Source organism: Perissodus microlepis, chromosome 2, assembly GCF_051167445.1.
Source record: "Perissodus microlepis isolate ML-2025 ecotype Zambia chromosome 2, ASM5116744v1, whole genome shotgun sequence".
Classification (NCBI taxonomy): Eukaryota; Metazoa; Chordata; class Actinopteri; order Cichliformes; family Cichlidae; genus Perissodus; species Perissodus microlepis.
In genome coordinates this window covers 22,493,472-22,508,485 of record NC_140462.1, presented here as the reverse complement: position 1 = coordinate 22,508,485, position 15,014 = coordinate 22,493,472, and the positions used below count along the sequence as shown (strand labels likewise).

At 43.7% G+C, this 15,014-nt stretch overlaps 1 protein-coding gene across 1 annotated transcript in view; it reads left to right on the top strand.

The window, feature by feature from the left end:
- The first annotated feature begins 252 nt into the window (after positions 1 to 252).
- Positions 253 to 15,014, top strand: part of mtnr1al (melatonin receptor type 1A like) — a 49,834-nt gene continuing 35,072 nt past the window's right edge. The window contains exon 1 of the mRNA XM_084952767.1: positions 253 to 799. Coding sequence (XP_084808893.1) covers positions 538 to 799 — 262 coding nt within the window. The 5' untranslated portion in view covers positions 253 to 537. The remainder of the gene's footprint in view (positions 800 to 15,014) is intronic.

Below are 15,014 nucleotides of genomic sequence, written 5' to 3'. Positions count from 1 at the left end.
TCCTCTTTCTCACAATACAGTACAATAGAAAATAATAGAATGGGCATTTATTATCATTTAGAACATTAACCATTAGAACGGTTCAAACAGCACAACAGAGGAGAAGATGGAGATACAGCAGGAGAGGAAGGAGAGGAGGCAGGGGAAGAGGGAGGAAAGGAGGAAAGAGGGGAAGAAGAGATGAGAAATAGTAAAAGAAGAAGAGAGAGGGGAGGGAGGAGGAGCAGAGGAGGAAAGGGAGGAGGGAGGAGAGGAGGGAGGAGCAGAGGAGACAGTGCTGGAGGTGTCTTCCTCTCCTCAGACGGAGACGTAGAGCGGCTGCGCGCAGGCTGGGCGCTATAAGCGCGCGGAGTTGCTGCGCGCGGACAGAGGCGTCTGTGCGCACGTGAGTGTGACAACAGCGGCGCGGAGCTGTGACTGTGACTGAACCGTGAGGCGGGAAAAGTCCTGCGCAGACGCGTCGGCATGCTTCACCCGGACAACCGCGCGCCCCAAGGCGGCGTCGCGCGCAGCTCTGACCCCCTCGCGTGACGCTGAATGGACCCGATGCGACTCGTCGACCCCCGGCACCTCCCGCAACTGATGCCCCTGGAGGACCGGGAGCCCACCGCGGCGACGGGCACCCTGGGGCCCCGCAACTCCACGCCGGCCGCGGGAGGAGAGGCCCCGCAGCACCACGCCGTGCCCTGGGTGGCCACCCTGCTGGCCGGCGTCCTCATCGCGACCATCGTGGTGGATGTTATCGGGAACCTGCTGGTCATCGTCTCCGTGTTCAGGAACAGGAAGCTCAGGAAAGCAGGTACACGTGACCTCCCGGTAGATGCTCGTCAGCAGGATTTCTTTGAGTTTTTGGAACTTTGTGATTCCAGAACAGATGTGACCAGATGTTCGGTCACATCAGTGAATGTCTCTCTAAGAGTTCCCAGCATGAATCGTTTTATTTCTGTTCAATTTTATTGATTTCATTTATTGAACTCTTTTCTGCTTGAATAATACTACTTTTCTTTGCAGGTTGGTTGTTTTATATTTTTTTGCTGCAGACATTTTCCAAGTTTTCCAAGATAAATAAACTCTAGCTTTGCATTTTGCATGTATTTCTTTTGATTTAAAATCATCTTTTGTGTCATTTGTTCTGTTTTATTAGATATTTCAGTCACCTGTGAAGCGCCTATAACCTGCATGAAAAGCTAATAAAGTTTAATTGGCTGATGGATCTAATGATGAGATGAAAGCACTTCTCTTTGCTCCTGTGTTTGTCTGTGAGCACATAGGAATTTAATCATTTGGGAGTTAAAAATGAGTGGATTGATCCATTGGTCCATTTTTCTGAGGGCGATGGCTCCGACATGCTTTCATGTTTGTGTAGTTCAGTATGTTTGCATGATATTTTGATGATATCCTAACTGATAAATCTTATAAAAAACATAAAACAGTCATAATCGTGCAGTTACTTGGTTATTGTAATATGCCTGCAAGAATATTTAGAGAAATAAAAAGAACATGTGGTACCCCGGAGTCCTCACAGAAGCCACTCTAACATCAGCCTGAGAGGTTGATGAGTTCCTTTAATGGCTCTTTTGTTGTGAAAGTCGTCTTGAAGAGTCTGAAGTTTGGCTCTCAGGCACTGATGAGCTGTTGGCTCGTGCAGAGGATCAAACTCTCCGAGACTCCCCGACACGTTTGAGGTGTGAGAAAAACGAAGCGCTGGCAGCCTGACAGCTGACTCACTGTGATCGATGAGTAAAACTCTGACAGCGACACACACTTCAGAAGCACCTGAGCACCTCCTGCTCATCAAACACATCATCATCACAGGTTCTGATAAAGCACTCACACTCCTTCACTGCACTTTTCAATACTCACATATTTCCCCATGAGTTATTTGGCAGTTTTCACATTCTGGTGATGCATGACGTCCAGCAAGACCTCAGGAGAGTTAGTCCAGGCAGGAAAATCAATTCATCGGGGTTTCAGACTTGCTGCACCTGCTCGTAGTCTCTCCTCACAGCGATACGCAGCACAGGTCAGGGTGCTGGAGATCAACACATTTTACACAAACTGCACCGCCCCGCTGTTTAACCTCCAGAAAAATAAATTATGAAGAAAGTAATGCATACTTTACTTAGTCATTGCAGAAAGTAATTAGATTACTTTTGCAGTAACAGTCTAACACTGAACTTTTTGCTTGTGGCCACACGTCCTGCTGCGTTTGTACGGCTCTGATGTCGTGTTGATGGACTGTTCTTTCAGGCCTGAGCTCAGTTAAATCTCCAGTGTCACATTTTTCTCCCTTGGTGCAAAAAACCAGAAGCAGTCATCACTCCAGTTAAAAAATGTGCATTGTTTTTGTCTGAAATCTGGCATGAAACAGCTCGCTTCATCATTTCCACCATCATTTCTTAATGTCTGGTACTAAAAGGCATTTATCACAGCAGCATTTCTATGGATGAGGCTCCACGTGGACGTCCTCAATCTTTAAAATGTAATCTAAACTAATCAAAACCTGTCTTTGAACCTTCGATCTGCATCGTCTCTCAAGTCGGCCGATTTCATGATTTCGTTTAGCAGTTTTCATGGTGCTGTTCAAACTGTCAGCTGATCTGAGAGAGCATTACTACCTTTTTGTTAGTATTATCATGGACACCGTATCATTACTACTCGATCACACAGGAAGACTGGAACAGATGAAGAGTTTAGTTTGAGATGGTTGAAGTAACCTGCTGCATCTGAGGTTTTTTTCTCTTTGTTGAACCACTTTAAGCACTCAAAGAGTGCTTAAAGTGTGAGCACTGACACTGTGGTGGGTTTACATCCTGCTGAGAAACTCCAGATAACGGAAAGACTTTCTTTTTCCAGTCTTTTTAAAATTCACACGAAGGTTGGTATAATTGCACATTTGAGAAATTATACCTTATAGAAGCTGGTAGATCTATAATATCCACTTTACACTGTATAGCTAATTGATTACAAGATCATTCTGTACCTTCATCTTGTTTTTCTGTACTTCAAATAAGACCTCTGCACTGATCATCTTCTTTTAGACGGTTATGATAAAATAATGCGACAAAATGCAGAAAAAGAGAGCGTTGTCTACAGATGTGAGCACACCTGTTAATGAACATCATTAACCCTCCAAACAGAACAAGTGTATCTGCTATGCAGCAAATATGAAAACAAAGAGCTACAGTTCCTCTAGTGTCCAGCAGAGGCAGCAGCAGAGAGTCAGTCCCATCTGGTGTTTAAGTCTGACGTCATTAGCTGTTTCTGGGTCCAAACTTTGCTTCAGGTCCCTAAATCAAACGAACACTGCAGCATCACTGAGAGTGAGATCACTGTATAAATTCTTGACTGTTTAAATGATCGGTGTGGCTGCTCTACCAGGTGTAACAGTAAAGTTTAACATCCAAGCATCCATGAAAACAGAATTTCTGAAATTTAACGGAGTTAGAATTTAGCAGGAAGTTAGCTCACTAGTTTCCATCTAAAGATGATATACCATGTTCTGACTGAGGGATTTCTGTAAGATTAAAACGTACAGCTCTGTTATCACTTCAGACATAAATGAAGACAGAAAACTAAACAGCAGTGACGTTAGTAGGGTTACTGAAGCTGCACTAGCTGGTATATAATGATGTGCTATGCGGTGGCTAGCTACACTGCTATGTTAGCATAATATAAACAGACTGAAGCTGGAGGATGAACACTAACTTTTTTCCACTCGATAAAGGTTAACGTGAGTGTTCCCAATGGTTAGGGACAAATGCATTCACATGGCAGGATGCTGTAAAGAGACCAAACTTCAGTCAGGAGAAACAACTGAGATAACCCATCCACAATACGAGGTTAGCCATTAATATACTCCTGCATGGGCTGGGATGTAGTTACATCGTAAGGGTTTAAAAACTGAGCTTTAAAATGAATAGTGGTAATAACACCCGAGAAAGGTTTTATTACCACTGATTACTGACTTCAAGATACAAATCATTAAAACATGTTAAAAACACAACAGCCTTAATAAACGTAGAGTAGTCTGGACTCGGAAGCAGGATTCATACGTCATCACTTAAAAAACGGATAGACTCCCATGTAAAAATAAACGTATTTACAGCCTGATACACAAACTGTTTTAGTTTCTATAGATAATTTCCCCTTTCATAACACCTGTATGAGGAAGGATGTTTTTAAAATTCCCCTTTTGCATTATTAGGGGTGTGGCCTCTTTTTTACTTACAGGTAAAAGGCAATACAGAAAGCAGTAGCTGCTAGGTGTCTGCTAGGTTCCAACTGGATTTGGAACTGGACCTTTGGACTATGTTTGTGCTGTTGGAGCATTTTTGGAGCATTTTAGTGCAACTATCTGACCAATAATATGGCTGCAGGAAGGTTACTGTGGTAACAGACTGTCCAAGACATCTGAGCTACAGTTTTGGTCAAATTAGCTCAAAACTGTGATCTCCACCCTCTCATCCAAATACCGTACCCACAATTCCATAGGATCAGTAACCTGGAGCCTTTCTTGAGTTGTTGTTGCCTTTTTAGGTTGAAACAATGAAATTAACCACCTGTGTTTGTAAGTAAGGCCTCAGTCAAACATGCCTAGAAACCAGACAGCCCCTGGCAACTTATGGGTTCTAGGGAAAAATGTATCTTCCCCAACTGTGTTGGTGAGTGGTTGTGAGTCACAAGGAGAGTGATGCACTGAAAACCTCGCTGTGATCGTGCCACACTCACCTGTAGTTTGTATCAAAGACACCGTCTTGTCTGCCAGCTTACTAAATAGCCACAGAGCAATAGTGAATCTTGGACAAAAAAATGTGCAAACTGGGAACACTGCAAAACATTGCAGAAAAGTTGTTTCCTTTACAAAAATTATGAGCGGCTGCAGAAACCTGCTAGGGACCAAAGCAGCTGAGAGGAGGTTTACAGCAAAACATTGTATATGTCTTTGTGACTGCTGCCAGAAAATGGCAGCGACCCCTGACTAACCACCAAACGTGGGAAATAAACATTTTTTCCTAGTGACTGGAGGTTGCCAGACTGTTGCCAGCTGGTCTTCAGGCCTGTGTAAGGTTTAAACAGGCACGTCTACATTTATTTGAAGGTGTTCTGAAGATTAAAGATCTATTTGCATGTTATGAAGGGGTTCCACAGGGCTCCATTCATGGGCCAATTTATGCTTTTTTAACAACCAGCATGATAAAAAAATGCTTTATTCTCTCTCTCAAAAGTCAATGTTAGTAATTTTCATTTAAAGACCCTCCCATTTCACATACGCCGACATCCAAAAAGTGCCAACCCAAAAGTTGGCTTCATTAACCTCAAGAGTTATTCCTTCTGTCTATCCCTAAAGCTTGCACTCAAACTGAAACTGGGTGTTTCCTCCACCTGGAATTATCTCTGTGAGCTGCTTGTGCCAAATGTTCATTTTAAGTGACCTGTAGTCTGTAAATATTCTGTCTGATCTTTTGATGCATGCTCAATCATCAAGGTAAGGAAGTCCCAAAAGGTTGATTCTGTTCATCTGGACGTTTTTAGTGGGAGAAACGTTTAGTCACTCATCCAAGTGAGTTCTGCAGGTTTCCCCAACCTTATAAACAGTACATTTGCACATTAATAGATTCAAAATTCAAAATGTTTATTGTCATGTGTACAAAGAAAAGCATTTCTCTATGCAATGAAATTCTTTCTCTGCTGTCCACACACAGATGCCTGTTGATATGTACAAATAGAACTAGAACAAATAAAATATAAACAGTATGAATAAATAAATGGAGACAAAAATTGAAACATATAAATAGATTTATATGCAAAAGAGCTATGAGCTTAATATGCTGGTTTGATATGTAAGATGATGTGATGTGCAAAGGTTATTTTTACTGTTAAAATAGGTCAGCTGTTCAAGAGTCTGATAGCAGTGGCGAAGAAGGAGTTGTTCAGTCGGGATGTTCTGGACACTTCTGCCCTCAGGACAAAGGTTTAGAAGTGTGAACAGTCCGTGTTCGGGGTGTGTGGGGTCTTTGAGGATGGAGTTCAATTCAATTCAATTCAATTCAATTTTATTTATATAGCGCCAAATCACAACAAAAGTTGCCTCAAGGCGCTTCATAGATACAGAGAAAAACCCAACAATCATATGACCCCCTATGAGCAAGCACTTTGGCGACAGTGGGAAGGAAAAACTCCCTTTTAACAGGAAGAAACCTCCGGCAGAACCAGGCTCAGGGAGGGGCGGCTATCTGCTGCGACCGGTTGGGGTGAGAGTCAGCTCTCCTCTGGACTCTGCGATGGTATATGCTCTGCAGAGAGGGCAGCGGGGTGATCTTCTCCGCGGTTGTTATCACTCTCTGCAGGCGTTTGCAGTCCATAGCAGTAGTGCTGCTGTACCATGCACTGATGCAGCTGGTCAGTGTGCTCTCCACAATGAAGCTGTAGAACCTGCTGAGGATCTTGGCCAACATACCAAATTTCCTCAGCTTCCTCAAGAAATACAGCCGCTGCTGAGCCTTCTTGACCAGCTGTGTGGTGTTCAGTGTCCAGGTGAGGTCCTCAGTGATGTAGACGCCCAGGTATCTAAAGCTGCTCACCCTCTCCACCTCAAAGCCCCGGATAAACAGCGGCTGGTGAGGTCTTGTGTCCACTATCATCTCTTTTGTCTTATCAGTGTTGAGGGTGAGGTTGTTGTCCTCACACCATGACACCAGACCGGCCACCTCTCTCCTATAAGCCACTTCGTCCCCTCCAGTGATGCAACCAATCCCTGCTGTGTTGTCCGCGAACTTCAGTATGGTGTTATCCCTATTGGAGGCGACACAGTCGTGGGTGTACAGGATGTAGAACATGGGACTGAGGACCAACCCTGTGGAACGCCAGTGTTTGTAATAATGCTGGCTGAAGTCTTGTTGCCGATCTTGACGGACTGGGGCCTGCCAGTCAAAAAGTCCTGTAGCCAGTCACAAAGGGTGGGGTGTAGGTTGAGTGTTGCCAGCTTGTGAGTGAGTTTGTGTGGGATGACTGTATTGAAGGCGGAGCTGTATTCAACAAAAAGTACCCTGATATTAATATGCAAATTGTGATGACCACTGATCAAAGACCATTGATGTATGTCATCTACATACCTGGGTAAGATAACAGAGGCCTCTTTTCCACTTCTTCCAAATTGGCCACAGTGGGTGAAACTGGGAAACCCATGTTTCCGTCTGTAGTACTGACCCTTTTATGAGAAATATGTGGAATGAGGACCCAGTTCCAAAAGCAAACACACTTGGTCTGTGCTGAGGGTGGTCTTGTTGCTAAGGTTGGGGTCATCCTGTCATCTCTTACGAGCTACCTCCAACGCTTCAGTGACTGGAACACAAGTGAAGAGAGATGTAACATCGTATGAGACCATTGTTTCATCTGCCTCCACAATGACATCTCTCACCTTCTTAACAAAATCCAAGGTGTTCTGGATGTGGTGTTCAGAGCTGCCTACCAATGGGTTAAGCATCGAAGCCAGAAACGAGTTGATCATACAGACAATTGGTCTTAAGGTGCACCCTGTTTATGTAACTTTGGTAAACCATATAGACTTGGTGTAGATTCCCCTGGGTATAGCCTGTGGTATGAGGTCCAGTCAGTGGCATTGTCTTGTTCTAACTATTTCAGACAATTTATCATCCTCTTCCTGTAACCACTTCCTGGGTCTCCTTTCAGGGCCTCACAAGTATTTTTGTCACTGAGCAGCAAAATTTTCTCATGAACCTACCCTTGTCTGCCAGAGGGATGGTAATGTTGTTGTCATTACTAAGTGATGTGAGCGCCTTCCTCTCCTCCATGCTTGATGCTGGATACTGGAGGCTTTGCATTGCTGAGACAGGCCAAAACCTTTGTCCGTAGCAGCTCTGCTTCCACGTCTGCAATGTTGTTTCGAATTAATGTTTCTGTGGCTGTGATCAGTCCACTAGTGGGATTTGTCTCTGCTTGGGTGAGTTGTCTGTCAGACATATTTTTCACCCACTTGTCCACACTTCTCTGTGTGGCATCCATCTTTCTTCTGGCCGCTGAGAACACTCTCTGTATTTTGCTTGTGTTTCTGATGCTCAGCAAGTCAAACTTTCTTTGTTGCCTGGTCTTAGACTATGTCCACACTATAGATAGATTTGAAAACAGCGTTTTCGTCTGAAAATGCTTCACGTCCACACTAGCGTTTTCAGTCGTTTTCACAGAGTTGTCCGTCCACATTGAAACGGCTGAAAATACTTACGTTCCAGTACTGCGCATGCAAGAAGAACAAGAAGATTCGGCCTGCCTCATTTCTGTCTGCCATTTATTTACTTTCCGGCTCATTGAAACGTCGCAGCAAAAGGTTGGGGAAAAGCACAGAGTTTTTTAAATGGAAAAACAATGAGGTGGAGTTGTTGCTGCAAGTAACACAAAAGTACAAAGTTGCCAAAGCGAATGAGAATTAAATAATTTGAAGAAAAGGAACATGTACAAACTGATATTAATCTTTAATAGGGCTGTCAAAATTGAAAGCAAACAAAACAACCCTCTCAGGCTCAAATTAAACTTTTTGTTGCTAATGCACAACCAAGTCCTGCAGTGGTACTTCTCAGTAAAAAAAACCTCATAAAATATGTATGTGGGGTAATCAGGTTGTTAATTTTTAACTGTTGCAAATCGGCAACGCCTGCCTTGAGAGGGTTAATTGGTCACATGACCGCATCACATGACTGAAATGCATCATCGTTTTCGAAAGTCTGCGTTTTCGAGTGTCCACACTGCGACGGGACAGCTCCGTTTTGAAATGTATGCGTTTTCGAGTGTCCACACAGCGATGGGACAGCTTTGTTTTGAAATGTATGCGTTTTCAAGAGCATTTTCAAAACCATGCGTTTTTCCTTGGGGAAAGCGTCGTCTCAGTGTGGACAGGAGGCCAAAATGGAGAGAAAACGATGCGTTTTCAAACGAAAACGCATTAATGTGGATGTAGCCTTAGACTTTTCACGCTGTGCTAGACGAGCCTTCTCAGTGAATTCGAACACCTTTTGAAAAGTATTCTTATTTAGAAGCATTGTAAGACTTTGTGAAGCTGCCCCTAACTGACCTCACCGCCCATTCCCACATAGCAAGGAGGTCTGGCCCAGATCTGGTATCAAGCCAGCACTGCTGGCTGACTTCTGGCATGATAAGACGTATGTCATCCTGATATGGCCCAGGTAGGCCTGGCATAGATGACACTGTCTATGTGATGGCATGCCATATCTGGCTCGATTGTGGTTTGGGTCATGTGGCCGAGGCTCATAGAAAACAGGTCTTCCCTGGATCTGGCATCAAGCTGGCACTTCTGACTGACCAGTGTCATGGCAGGGTGTATGTCAACCAGATGTGGGCCAGGTCTGGCAATGATGGCAATATTTATGTTCCTATTTTCCTATTTTAGTTAGGAGACCCAAATGCCATGTTGCAATACTATACTGCTGTGGTAGCCAGCGTTTCAAATGCAGGTTTGGCAGGTTTGTGAATGTATACTTTATCCAAAACCTAGCGATGGTTTACTGTTTACCCCTGGGTGGCTGTAGCTCAGGAGGTAGAGCAGGTCACGTGCTAATCGGAAGGTTAGCGGTTCGATCCCTGGTTCCTCCAGTCTGCATGTCAAGAGTGTGAATGTGTGGGAAGCACACAGTTTAGAGAAAATGTCTGAATGTTGTATAGAGTACTTTGAGTGATCTAGGTGTTATATAAGAGTCAGTCCATTCACTGTCTGAACAGAGTTTTGTCATGTTACTTTTGCACTGTTTTGCATGTTCTGACAACTGGCAAACATTCCCACCTATGGACAATTTAGAGTTTGCAGTTAACCTACCCCCACTAACTGCATGTCTTTGCACTGTGGGAGGAAGCCCGAGAACCCACGCACAGGAAGAACATGCAAACTCCACACAGAAAGACCCCGGCCTAATGGTGGAATCAAACTCAGTACCTTCTTGCTGTGAGGCAACAGTGCTAACCACCGTGCCGCCCTTGTTTGAATTAGTGGGTAAATAAACACTGGGATGATTATCCAAGATCATTCTTTGTCACCTTCCAGTTATTCCATAACACTTGATCTCCAGAACATCACCTTGCTGTGGTGAAAAGTTATTAAACCAACACATTCTGTTGATCCCTGAGCCGGGGTTGTAATGATAAAAGTTGGAAATCTGGACGAATTATTCACCTCTGTCATTTATTCTTCTCGCTGCCTCCTCAGATATCTGATCACTCATCCTGTCCTCTCTTATCCCTCCTCTTCCTCCCCTTCCTCCCTTCTCTTCAGTAGCCTCATCTCCTTAATTTTCTTCATGGTTCTTCTCCTGCATGTCCATTTTTCTCCTCTCTCCTGCCTTTCTTGTCCTTTCCACTTGATTCATCCTCTCCAACTTTTCGTCTTTCTCCCTCTCTCCACAGTGTCCTTTTTTCCTTCCTTTTCAATGATTCTCCTCTTCATTGCCCTTTTCTTTCCTCCTCCTGTCCCATCAGGTCTCTTATCTCTCAGATTTTCTCCTCTCGACTGCATCCTTCTCTTCTCTCCTGAGGGTAAATGATTCACCTCTTTTCTCCATTTTTCTGCTCTCCCTCTCCATCTACCCTGATCACTGGTGTTACACTTCATCACCACATCTACACAAGCCCGACAGATTACCTTCATTCCTAACCTGCAAACTCTTCTTTCAGCTGCTCGTGCTGAAAAAGAAGCAGAGATTTTATATGTAAAGTAATTTCAGAGTTGGGCTGCTCTGCTCAGGTCTCAGAGGGACTGTTCAAACATGGGTGGAAGCGCAGTGTATCAGCGTCAAGGGTTACTGGCTGACTGCCCAAACGCTACCTGTTCAGCTCATTTTCTGGCTCTGAAACTGTGCGCTGTGTCCAGCAATCAGTTTGATTGAGTCAGACTGTCCTGTTTGATCTCAGGTTCAGAACATCAGCAGAGCTCAAACTTTTCTGAGAACAGTCCCATTGGGCCGGAGCAAACCACACAAAGCTGCTTCATTCATGAATCTCATACATCTGCCCTTCATTAGCACTGCAGACGCAAATGCTCATCTCAAATATTCACGAGTAACAGCTCCAGTACAAAATGCTCTTACTGCAGGAAAAACATGTGGACATATCTGCAAGTTCACTCACAGGTTTCAGAAGAAACTCTCTGACGTGCTTTTTTATAGGCTAGCCTGGAGGTTAGCCTCACCTTGGATTCATTAGCAAAAACAACTCAATTGGATTTTGCATTATTGCTAAAAAATGCACTGTGGATAAAAATCTTCAGGATATGTTTGTTCAGGGAGATTAGGCTAACTTTAGGCTGTGGTCACATGACTTCCATGATGCTAAGTTTCATCTCATTAAGCCTCCTACTCTCTGGGATCTGCAAAACCTTTATGAGTCCGGTATTTAATAGACATGCGCACAAATACCATGACCATGCACAGTGTGGGGGTTCAAATTGCCCAGCTTCACCCAGGGTGGAGTGTGCATGAATGAATTGAATTGCGCCCTGTGGAGTTTTACTTTTCTCCACTAAAACACAGTTCAAGGATCTTTACTGCACAGCAAATAAAATATTATTTTTTTATGCTCAAGCTAGCAACGCTTAAGTAGAGTAAATTTGGAGTGGAGTCAGGGCTATGCCAGGTTTTCTGCTTCCTTCAGACCTCTAATGTGACCATGAGCTGTGGTCATACAGCTGTGAGGATACAAGGGCCAGAAACGAATCCTCTAAAAGGTGTCCTAGCTCATCCTCAAAGGCCAGGTGAGGAGCTCTGTCAGAGCCGGCTGACTTGCTGGACACCTCCTTCCCAGATAGCAAAATTGGTATGGCCCGGATCTGGCCCACACAACGTGCTTACAAATGGCTCACAAAGAATGACTTCCCTTTGGTGGCCCAGATCTGGTTTGCAAGAGGTGGCCCACACATGGGCCACCACAAAGCCAGTTGCAGACATACTGGTGGTCCTGTGCTGGCCCATCTGCGGATCACCTCTGGCAAACCTGGTCTGGGCCACCAAAGGGCCGTCATTCTTTGCGGTATGTGGGCCATGTGTAAGTTGTGTGCAGCCACGGGGCAGTTGCAGACAAACTGCTGGCCCTGTGCTGGCCCAGAACAGTTTCAGCTCTGGCCCCACATGTCAGCCTAATGTGTACTTTAATCAAGCCATGTAATAACAACATGTGCCCAAACGTAACAGTGCAAAAGTAACATGACAAAACTCCGTTCAGACAGTCAATGGTTTCAACTGATTCTTTTGTAGCGCTTTTTCACTCTGTCAGATTACTCAAAGAGCTCTATACAACATGCCGCAGTCACACACTTTCTCTAAACTACATGCTTCCTAACCGCATTCATACACATTCACACTCTTGACATACAAACTGGAGGAGGCAGGGATCGAACCACTAACCTTCTGATCAGTATGTGACCTGCTCTACCTCCTGAGCTACAGCCACTCTGCGGCAAACCTGTCAAACCTGCATTTGAAACATTAGCTACTATAGCAGTATAGTATTACAACATGGCATTTGGGTCTCCTAACTAAAATAGGAAAATAGGAACATAAATATTGCCATCATTGCCAGACCTGGCCCACATCTGGTTGACATACACCCTGCCATGACACTGGTCAGTCAGAAGTGCCAGCTTGATGCCGGATCCAGGGAAGACCTGTTTTCTATGTGGGTTAGTGAGGTGTTTCATGTCCTGCTGGGAGGAGCTGGATGTGTCTCCAGTTATTGTGCTTCCAGTCGTTGCCTGCATCTCGATTTCTGATCACCCGAGTGGAGGTGGGCTTTTTCTTGTTGCTAGTTTTTGTCAAGATATGACCCTGTGACTCCCCAAAGCTGGTGCTAGGTGCCCAGCGGTCCACCTAAACAAAGGGCTCTTATACTTAAGCAGATACAGAGTAGGTGTCTTCCCATAGTATAAATCAGAAAGAGAAGGTACGACCTCTCTCATCACCCTAGGATGTGTGTGCATGCTAGAACACTCTGGAAGGCACACAGAGTCTTTGCAGACTGCTAAGGATCAGACCTCTATCATTATGCAATCGATTTTATACCTCTAACCATATATGAGTATATATTGGAGTACATATATGAGTATATATAAGCATAAATGACAATCCAACAATATAAATCTAACAAACAACATTTCTTTTGCGTCCTCTTAATATTTTGACAATTTTGGCATTTTATGAGTCACTTAAATGATTTCATAAATGAGTAATCAATATGCCATCTTCTCATGAACTGTCTGCACAGGACCACAGTTACTTTAAAAAAATCTGCTCTGAAACAACAGCACAACACTTCATCCTGAAGTCTGTAATACTCAGATATTTAAACATATGTTAATGGTCAGCGTGTGCTCACAGATGGAGTTTGGCCAGTTTTAAGAGTTTTCAGAGTTGGGATGGTGGGAGGATCCTCTGAATCATGACAAGCAAAACTGAGCAGATGGCTTTTTATATAAATGTATATATATAGATATATATATGCTGATGATATACATGCACACTAGAGGCTAAAGTATTTCAAGTACTTCACTATGTTGTCTTTTTCGTGTTTGTCACAGTGAGGAAGAGGTAGTGCAGATCAGCGGAAAGCATTTTAATAAAGTTCAGATTAATAATGTGATTTATGCTCTGCTGAGTTTATCAGACACACAAGTCTTCAGTTCTACAGAAAATGATCATTAAACACAACATGAGGAATTATCGTATTTTTTGGACCATAAGGCTGCCTGACTCCGTGGTATAATTCTTAAACACGTACCCTAAAGCAGATGACTCGTAAGCTGGAGAGGAAATGGCGTGTCATAAATTTAGAGAATCATCATTTAGCCTGGAGAAATAGTTTGTTGCTTTATAAGAAAGTCCTCTGCAAAGCCAGAATACCTTACTATTCGTCACTGATTGAAGAAAATAAGAACAACCCCAGGTTTCTCTTCAGCACTGTAGCCAGGCTGACAAAAAGTCAGAGCTCTTTTGAGCCAACCATCCCTTTAACGTTAACTAGTAATGACTTCATGAACTTCTTCACAAATAAAATTTTTATCATTAGACTAATCATCCCACAGATGTAATATTATCTACAGCTACTCTTAGTACCATTGATGTTAAGTTAGACTCTTTTTCTCCAATTGATCTTTCTGAGTTAACTTCAATAATTACTTCCTCCAAACCATCAACGCGTCTTTTAGACCCCATTCCTACAAAACTGCTCAAAGAAGTCCTGCCATTAATTAATTCTTCGATCTTAAATATGATCAACCTATCTCTAATAATCGGCTATGTACCACAGGCCTTCAAGTTGGCTGTAGTTAAACCTTTACTCAAAAAGCCATCTCTAGACTCAGCAGTCTTAGCTAATTATAGGCCAATCTTCAACTTTCCTTTCATATCAAAAATCCTTGAAAGAGTAGTTGTCAAACAGCTAACCGATCATCTGCAGAGGAATGGCTTATTTGAAGAGTTTCAGTCAGGTTTCAGAGCTCATCACAGCACAGAAACAGCTTTAGTGAAGGTTACAAATGATTATTTGGGGTCGGGAGACCCAAGATGGCGCCGGTGTACTTGGATTGCCATCCGTCTCGCCGCTTTTTACCCTCCCTTTTTCCCTTACCTTCCCTTATGGACCTCGGCACTGTGTTTTTTTATCTTTATTTTTCTAGTCTTATGTTTATCTAGTGGTTGTGGACTGATTACATATGACAGGCAAACACTTTTAAATCTTCGTTCTTTTCATTCGTTTCGGGCCGACCCCTGCTGGAGTGTGGGCAGCGCTAACTTACCACAACTGGATTCGTCCTGCGGCTTCTCCTACCTACCGCTTCCTAGTCTCCACAAGAAACGCTACAGGAAGCGGGGAAGACGGAGTGGCCGTCGCGTCCATCTCAGGGCCTTTCTCAGAGCCAGAATTACGGACCATGTACATGTTAATCTGGACACGCCATCATTTTTTCCCTCCTCCCTGGATTGCCCGGACGCTAAACTGCTTAC